This window comes from Hyperoodon ampullatus, assembly GCF_949752795.1.
Source record: "Hyperoodon ampullatus genome assembly, chromosome: 7".
Taxonomy (NCBI): Eukaryota; Metazoa; Chordata; class Mammalia; order Artiodactyla; family Ziphiidae; genus Hyperoodon; species Hyperoodon ampullatus.
The window spans coordinates 111,243,486-111,253,461 of NC_136920.1; the positions used below are offsets into that span (position 1 = coordinate 111,243,486).

A 9,976-nucleotide genomic window follows, 5' to 3' on the forward strand; every position below is an offset into this window, starting at 1 on the left:
TTTTTATAGTCATTTTAAGAAGTGAATATGACACTAATAAGTTCTATGACAAGAAAAGACTGCTACAGTCATGGTCAGTAAACTAGATGATACATCATTATCTTTGTGCTGTGACAGAAAAACAATAAAATTTAAAAGCCACAAAAATCTTGATCATGACTGTCATGACTTAGGTTCATAAAATGCTACAAAGTACAGAAATGATTAATTTATGACTTTGAATTTCTATGCTTCTAAATAAAATACAGTTACTTACTTTTTTCTCTGGTTTGACTCCACAAAATATTTACGTGCTTGATTTCGACATATTTTTTGTTGCTGCAGTAATATTTGGCGTTCTTCTTCTAAATTTTTCTCAAAATGGATTTTCATATCTCTAATGGCAGCATAAAGTTAAGGACAGTGGTTTATGTCTTTACTGGATGAGTATCAGTGCTATCTGATAAATACAATTACAGCCTCATACTAATGATGTAGTGATTTTTTGTGGAACAATTAGAATGTGTACACATCAGTGTTAGTGTATGACTGGCACATGTTTTATGTAAAAACTCTTGGCTTGGTATTAGAACTGAAGATACATTTTACTTTCTTTGGGGAAAAAATTAATTACTTTTAGACATAATGAGCCCAGATAAGGAGACTACATATCTTTTCATTCATTATACAGATATTTGAGTACTTATTAACAAGTTACTATCTTAGGCATGTATATAGAAAAATGAAAGAAGGTTATATCTCATTAATAGAAAGCAGATGAATTAAACGTCTCAGTAGATCCTTTAATCCATAGCATGAAAGTCATATTCAAATATTAAAAATCAAATAGCAATATAACTGGAAAGTTTGGGAATATAGTTTACTTAGCGATTTACTCATAAGTTAACAAACAAACCATTAGGGAAACCATACACAGTAATGTTTACTCAGAATTTTGCCAGATACGGAGTACTTTAGTTATCCTAATTATCCATTCATTTGAAATTTACTGTATAAAATTAAACTTTCTTTAAATAAGTTGAATTGATGTGGTTAATTGATGTCTGAGCTTATTTAGTTACATTTCAACTGGCATTATTGAATGCCTTTATCAAATTTATCACAGTATTTTTCTGTTTTTAATGATTTTGAAGTTTTAAAAAGTGGTCATTCAATTACCATTTTCAGTACCTCATCATTAGATGTAGATGCATACAAGATTGTACTGAAGTTATTTATTGCAGGGCATGCCTATTTGTCTTTTTAGAATAAACAGTGTGTTTAACTTTTCCCCCCTCAAAATAAAGGTATGAAATTCTCTTTAAGAGTTCTATTTAATCAAGATTTTTTATATGCCATAAATATTAATGGTAAAACAGAATATAAGAAATACATTAAATAATAAATTATGCTATACATAAGTTGTTAATTCAAAATGTGTTAATTTTAGGATCCTGCAGGGCTTCAGCATCAAAATAGTAAAAAAAAACATATATTTCAAAACAAGCACGTTTATTTGAACTTTTTGGTCATTTGAAACTTTGCTAATGGGAGCTTTCAATTATGTTGCTATTTAACCATTTTTATGCCATTGCTCATAATTAATTTACCTGTATTAGAAAATTTTGCACTACCTCACCATAAACAAATACACGCACTCACACACAATATTTTTACTTAAAGTTTCTTTTGAAGGATTTATAAAAATGAAACAGAAAGGGAAGCAACCTTTTTTTTTTTTGTTAGCACAGAAACAGCTAAAGATTTAGCTTGTTCTTTTCTAATAGAGTACTTTATTAGAAGGAGTCAGACTTTAACAAGATGGCTAACTACGATGTCACAACATGGCAGTGGAGGAAAGTGCAACTTCCTTTCAGGGTACCCAAGAGAAACATTGTGGGGGGAGAAAAGGGAGAAGTTGCTTTGGCTCAGGTGAGAAATATGCAGGACTATGATGCATGTGGAGATAATTCTCTTCTCTGTTTAACATGCTTGAAGTCTACCACAGGAACATAAAGAAAATCACAAATGTAATGTTTGTAATAATGTTCTGACAACTATATATTGTTAGATTTAATTAAATGTCTCTTTCTCTATATAATATACACATGTATTATATATAATACATATATAATATTGCCTGCCAAGTTGTAAAAAATACTGCTGCCTTTGCATCTCTTAAAAGTATGGTATCCAAATTTAAAAAATATTAGGTGGCTGGTTAAACATTTATTTTTCATACAAGCTGTATTGTTAAGGTAAGATATTTCCATAAAATCACTGTTAAATACTTCTTCAAAGGAAGGTAATTTTTATATATTTAACAGTAAAAAAAACCAACCAACAACAAACCCAAGAATACTACGGGCACGTAATACATAATGATTATAATTTAAAAGCACAGCCTAATCTACCCCACCTCATCCTCATCTCTTCCTCTCCCAATTTAGTCTTTTTCTAATTGTAGCTCATTTAGGTTGTTTTAAATACGTTACCATCACTAATAACTATGAATCATATAACCCATACTCTTGTCAAGTTTATTAGAGCCATCCAGATTCTTTTTCTTCTTCTTTGTACCTCTCCACAGACTTGGCTCAGATGCTCTAAATCCCTTGCCTGGACTACTTCAGTAGTCTTCTAACTCATCTTATTACAGTACTCCTAAACTTGCCATCCTCCATTTGAACCTCCACAAAACCAGTTAAACACAAATCTTATTGGGTTTCTCATTCTTTGCTGTTCTCTAAAATCTCCCTATCACCTTCATGATGCATTACAAATTTCTTGGAATATACAGAATTTTATAATCTGGTCTGTTTCTTCAACTTCATTTTTCAACATTTCCCTGCATGATTCTGATGCCCAGCCACACTAAGATACTTATTAACAGAACAAGCCATGATGTAGTATGCCATTATCTTTTGGCACTTGCTGGCTAATTCTACTCATCCTTTCAGGGACACCTCAAGCAGTCCCTCCCCTATGAAGTTTTTCTAACCCTCACTGGATGACTTGACACCCTCATGGGTAGGTCATATATTTCTCCTCTATATTTCTGTAAATCCAATGCCTGGCATGGTGCTTAGAATATGGTAATGACTTAATAAAAGCTTGCTGAATGATTTCCTTGGAGAAAATTCTTACTAGATAAACTAGGACAAAAGGCATACACATTTTTATAGCTTTTAGTGCCTCACAGACAAATTGGTTTCTAAAAGGGTTCTATAAATCTACATGTCATTAGAAATATATGAACATGAGTTTCTACACCTCATGAGCATAAGGTAATACTTTGTTTTTAGAGAGACCGAATGGAAAGTCATGTTTTATTATGTATGTATTAGAAAAATAGAATAATGTCATGTTGGGCAACTAATTTTTATTTTCCTCTTTGGTGAATTGTTAGCTCAGAGTCACTGGACATTTATCTATTGAGAACGTCATTTAAAAAATCAATTTCAGTGAATTCAATAGAGATAGAATAGTGTAAATATTAACCCTCTATCATAGTTACTACAAGTATTTTCCCCAGATAATTTTTTTATTTAATTATACAGTTCCCCCTTACGCTGAAGTTTTAAATTAATGAGTTATCTTTGAGATATTTTTCACTTGAAATTGATTCTTTTCAAAAGGTAAAGTTATTATACCTTCAAATTCTGAAAAGGTTGAAGTTCTATTTTCTGTCAGTTTTCCTTTATGATTTTGTATTTATTTTTATATTTACCCTTTTTATCAGTTCAAGCATACTTTGGAATGTAGTGTAAAATATGACTCAAGATAGAGATGGTGAATTTAGACTACGCTTTTTTAGAGGTTTGACTAAGGAGACAGGAGATATTAGAACACAGTTAAAAGGGTTTGATAGTTAGTTTTAAGGACAGTTAAGACCAGAGCATGTTTACAGGCTGTAGGGAAATAAGGCTATTTGACAAAAGTTGGAAGTAAATTGTAAGAGAGAGTTAGGATAATTTACAATACAGGGTTACTGAGAAGAGAGTTGATGAAAATAGGGCACAAGTGAATGGATTCACCTTCTACAGTAAAAGTGATATCCCATTAGTGAGCCTGGGATAAAAAGCAGGGTAGGGGATTGAGGGTGGTGATGGGAGTAAGAAGGTTTGTGTTGTTTGTTGGGAGGGACCTGAGGGAGTTTATGGCATCCACTCTCCTATGAAGTATTGTAGTAAGACAGTCTACTGCGAGTGACGGGAGGTGATCAAGATCTGGCACAGAAACTAATTAAGAGGAACAAAAGAGAACCCTGTTCTTGTTCTGGTGAAGCTGGAAACCATCAAGCTGTATCGGTTTTGTGATTTTTTTCTCTGACAGCATTTTTATTGTTGAGTGAAGGAGTAGAGAAATAGGGTTGTAGTAGTTACTGGGTTGTTGAGAAAGAATAGGAGTGCAAAGAACCAAGGATGTTGGTGAGAGAATATGTGTAGATAATTAAGAATAGGGTGTAAACTGGGTAGGGAATAAAGAGAGGCAAGGTGGGGGCTAGGATAAAATGGAAGGGGAAAAGACTGGAGATATTTATGAGAAAACAAGAGGCATAGTGTGAAGGGGACATGAAAGAACTTCACTTCTTTATTCTATTCCTATTTGAATTATTTCAAGAAATTGAAATTATAGAACTTCAGCTAATTTTAATTAGATGAACTTCATAAGGTTTTGTTCCTTGCCTTTAGAGTCAGGGAATTCTGACTTGAGTGAGAGTACTTCAACAGAAAGCTGGATGGCCTCTGAGTATTGAATTCATATTTGGAAGTCACATGTAGAAATTTTACAAGCCACTTGCTTATTTTAAGTCTGCAGTTCATTTTTTTTTAATTTAGTCATTAATTCAATAAATTTGCATACCTACTTTGTACCAGGTATCCAATATGAAACATTACAGATACTAAGAACATCCAAAATAATACAAAAGGTGCTTAAGTGTTTCTCTAACTAGTAACATAATGATATTCTTGATTTAGTATCATAGTCTTGTTTACATTCAAAAGAATTCCTCTATCCCAATTTAAATATATATACTAATTTTATATATACTAGCAAATATATATATATATATATATATATATATATATATATATATATAAACTAGCAAAAAGTACATTATATACACTTATATATACATACAGATGCATATATACACACACATACTAGCAAAAGTTGTTGGATTTTAGCAAAGCTCTGGGCATCTATTGAAATGATCATCTACAACTTTCTTAATTTTAACTATATATTTATAATTCAAGTATATTTTTAGTAATACATTTCTTTATAGGAAACCAACATAATTCTGGAATTATGTCTATTTGGTTTTGTTCATTTGAGGTACTGCTGAATTTATTTACAAATATTTCCTTTGTTGTATCAATATTCATACCTCATAAATTTAAAAATATTAAGTTTATGACCATTTCACTAATGAAAATGATGGAAAGATACACTTTATCAATGAGCCACTTACAGTGCCTCCCTATTTTCTGATTTAGCTATAAATCAGGGTCAGTATAATAGGAGTTCGGAGTCCAAGAGAATACAATGTCAAGGGGACAGAATCAAATCCATACAGAAAGCAATACAGTTTATTTCAGATTACTTCTTGAGCGAGGACAGTTTTGAGGAGTAGTTAGGGCAAAAGCCAAAGTGAATGGAGTTAATAATGAATAGATGAAAAGAATTAGAAGCTGCTATTGCAGGTTAGGGTTTCTGAGAAGTTGACTGAAGAAAGAAAAGACAGAAGGGTTAAAAGCTTGAGGAAAGCATGATCAGAGGGGGGATATTTTACCATCAGTTAAGCTTTGTACATATCTGTCTTCCTCACTAGAGTTGTATCCCAAGCACCTAGTCAAAGAGCGGGCACTAAATGAAAATTGGTTGTTGACTTGCTTTTAAAAGTTCAACATCCCAGAAGTGGAAGACAATAAGGATAAGAAAATGGGGTTTAACTTGAAAAGTGAAGACACTCCATTCTTTGACAAGAATGAAGATGATTATACAGCACCATTACTACCAACCAAGTCCTTTGATAATACAAAGGTTACACTCTAATTATCATAACATTCTCTGAACGAATAAACATGGTTTACATATTTTGAAAACAAAACTCTTTCACTCTTTCAATTTTCTACAATGCAACCAACAGCAATCTCAAAGGTGGGCTAGACCAATTTTTAGGGACAGGTCAAGAGATAATCCAGTGCAAAGCCTCCGGGTCCTTTGCTTCTCATTTTCTGTCTGTTGTCTCTCTGACAACAGCCTGGGCAGAGGATGGAAAACAAAACAAATTAACCAACTGTGTTAGGCTTTAGCAGCTCTGGTAAATAAATTAGGGAAGTGCTAGGTTAACTGTTAAAACGGACTGTTTCAAGAAGGCAAAACATTTTACCTATTTGTGGAATTCTTTTCTCCAAGCAGCATGATTAATCAGGGGGTGGATAATATGAAGTAAAGAGCATAACGGCATAACTCTAGAAGACAAAACAATCCCCATAGAACACACGGTTGATCTATTTGAAAACTCACAAAAAATTTACACCAAAGTTGAATGGGGGTGAGATAACAAGGTGGCCGGGAAAGCGGTCCTAGAATAGGATAAAATGGTATTTCAGGTTTAAGGGGAGCAACGACAGTTACTGAAACAAATATCCGCACTAAGATGACTAGCTAGTTTCTATCACCTTGCATCTGTGATAATGGGAGTCTAATGGGAAAAAAGATGGGCCCCGCTTCCAACACCGCTACGCCGGCAGCCACGGCTGGAAGGATACAGGTAAGCGCCAGGTCGGTGACGCCCGCCGCTCAACCGAGGGCTGAGGGGGGCTCTGACGCGGGTGTCCGAGGATTCAGTGCCCAGTCTTGCGACCGCGCTCCGGGCTCCGGGCCTCTCGGTCATCATCCTTCATTCACCTCAGCGCCGCCTCTCGGCTCGCCCCCAGAGCCTCCCTCACGGCAGCTCCGGCTTCCTCCTCCTCCGCCCCTCCCTGCACTCCGTGTCAGGCCCCGCGTCACTGCGGCGGGATGGTTGGCCGCGGCAGCTCGGGTTCCCGCACACTGGCGCTCTTGGCTGTGGTGGCGACGGCAGCTGCAGCAGCGGCGACCTTGCCTGGCGATGGCAGAGGTGGCAGCCGCGACCCCAACGCCTCCGCCATGTTGACAACCAACCGACACCGCGTCCTTCGCGACGGCTACCAGGGTGTGGGGGCGGGGCGCCAGAGGCAGCCAATAGGAGGCGCGGACTCCCGCCTACTCCCCCCCACCCCTCCGAGCTGACTGCGGGCGGTGGCCTGGGACCCTAGCATCCTCAGGGACGCGAGCCTTCGCAGGAATGGGGAGCTGACTTGTGCCTCGGAGCCTGACTCCGTTCTACCTCCTTTTTTATGATTATGTTTTCGTGAGGGTATTGAGAGTGATGAAAGACACTGAGACGCAAAATCTTCAGATACAGGCAAACGCCACTGTGGGGATTCTGAAATGATTGCCTCGGGGATAATTCAGGGTAGGATTTGTTGTTTAACTACCTAGTCCTGCTGTGGGGTTTGAGTTGTGTCTTTCTGGAACATCACTATCCCCAAACACCATCTCTTTTAAAAGGCTTTGTGGAGTGGAAATTTCCTTTCTCTACATTCTCTCACCCATTCCCTGACGCTTCTGCCATTCCGTCTGCAAGTCGTCTTCCTTGCCATTTCCCTACTTATAACGTCGCATTTCAAAGGCTTTTAATGGTGCCAGCCTTGCTGCCAGATTCTGGAAATAGACCATCGGCGGCCAGGAAAGTAGTGCAGATTTAATTTAGTAATCTCCTGGGAAGATATGCCAAAAGAGATCATCATATTGAAATTGCTTCCAGCTCTTATGGAAAATTGGATTTTTTAGCCACCAGGTTTAATGGTTTTGCAAGTAAAAATTTGAAAAAAGGCTGAAACTCTTTGTTGGAGCTCATTTTAAAAGTACATATAAATTCTGGCTGTATTTCAGCCAGTTTTTTCTTTCTTTCTTTCTTTCTTTCTTTTTGTGTGGAAAAAACTCCCAGATTGGAAGCAGAATGTACAAACAGAATAAAAACCACTCGCCCACCATTCAAATGCCCCTGTCTTTGTGACTCAATTTGTTCATTTTTAGAGTTCAAATAATAAACTTTTCCAGTTGAAGCTATTTAAAGCAGAGTTTTTGCAAAGTTGGATACAATGACTCAAATTGGAATGTGTTCTGGTGACTGAGATTCAAAAGTGCCACAAAAAATCCAGTTTTGAGTTAAAACACAAAACACATAAGCCCCCTTCAGGACCATGCCAAGAGGGTAGAATAGATAATCTTGACAAAGAAAGGCTAAATGTGTATACTGGGATGATTAGCTATCTTTGCAAATTTTTAACTGGCTTAGTCACAGGAATTTAAGTTGATTCTATTCCCACTGCTATCATCACAAGTCGGTTTCTCCAGGGCCAATTTGAGAGAGAGTAAGCAAAGTAGGGCAGTGTAAAGTGCAAATAAAAGTGAGAAGGTTGTGCTTACTGTTTGAAGTATTTGGGCATGGTTAGCCTTCCTGAAAGTCTAGTTTTTTCTATATTATTAGTTTGATATCTCATCACTCATAGGCACCTTATTGCTTTGTCACATGGTGTATTAACATTAAGAAGCATAACTTGGTTTCTTAGTTGCCTACAGATGTTTACTCATATAATCATTCCTCATTCAAATGTTGCTTTACAATGATACCCAAGAAGAAAATTTAAACACAATGTTACCAACTTTTTAAAAAATTACAGATCTATTTTTTCACCTTTAAATTATTTATTCCTTTCTTCAAAATGTTAAGCAGGTTTTTCATGTTTTATTTAAGTTGTACAGTCCTTTATTAAGTTGTATTGATTCTAAAAAAAAGGCTTTAAGATTAGATATTTGGAAAATAGAAAGAGAATTTGAAACATAAGTTTTATCTCTTGGCAGGAAAGATAAGTATGATTTAAGAAATAAAAAAGAGTATTACATTAAAGTCTCTCTATTTTGTTAAAAGAGACATATGAATTAAATATAACGTTTAACTTTTCACACTTCAAAAACCATAAAATAATTCATTCTTTTATGAAGGAAATAAATATTGAGCACCTACTATGTGCCAAGCACTTTCTAGGTGCTGGGATACAGTAGTGAGCAAAACCTCAAAGTCCCTATGCTCATTAAGCTTGCATTTATTTTTCTTGCCTACTAGAATATATGAGGTATTGAAAAGTGCTATGAGGAAAAATGGAGTAGTATAGAGGGATAGAGACTGATGTCAGTTCTATTTTAGATATGGTGCTCAGGGAAGGCCTCCAAGGAAGGGAAATTATGGCAGAGGTCTGAATGAAGAAAGAAGGTTGCCACTCAAATATTTGGATGAAGAATATTATCTAGAAGCAGTGGGTACTTTAAATACAAAAGGCTCTGAGGGCAGAATTTTATTTGATATGTTCAAGGAACAGCGAGAAGACCACTATATCTAGAAAAGAGTGGGGTAGGGGAAGTGTGCTAGGACTTGAAATTGGAGCAGTGCATGGGGGATGTCCTTCTAGTGCAGTGGGGACTTATGTAGTATACAAGGATTAATATAAAATCCAGCTTCCAGTGGAGGGAAAGCCATTGGAGACTTTGGAGTAGGAGAGTAAGATCTAATTTAATCTTTCAAAAGGATCACTCTAGTGGCTATGGAGAAACTAGGCTACAGTCGATAAGGCTAGAAACAATGAGACTAGATTGAATGTTGTTATGGTAGGCTGGGTGAGAGATTATGGCGGCTTGGACTAGGATGGTAGTAATAGAGGCGGCAATAAGTCTTCCAGATTTTAAACTTGAGCCAGTAAGATGTGTTGATGCATGGTTGTGGGAAGTGAGTGGAATTTTTAAAAAAAGAGTCAAATGTGACTCTCAGATTTGGAGCTGGAACCAACTGCATAAAGGGTATTGCCATTTCCTAAAATGGGGAGCAGTAGGTTGAGGGTGGGAG

The 9,976-nt window shown here is 36.3% G+C and overlaps 1 protein-coding gene across 1 annotated transcript in view; it reads right to left on the minus strand.

Annotated features, from left to right (window-relative positions):
- CEP126 (centrosomal protein 126) overlaps nt 1-6,889 on the minus strand; it is a gene marked incomplete at both ends in the record, with an annotated part of 101,227 nt that extends 94,338 nt beyond the window's left edge. Inside the window, 2 exon segments of the mRNA XM_079707861.1 lie at nt 257-376; nt 6,762-6,889. Coding sequence (XP_079563987.1) covers nt 257-376; nt 6,762-6,889 — 248 coding nt within the window.
- Between the last annotated feature and the right edge of the window lie 3,087 nt (nt 6,890-9,976).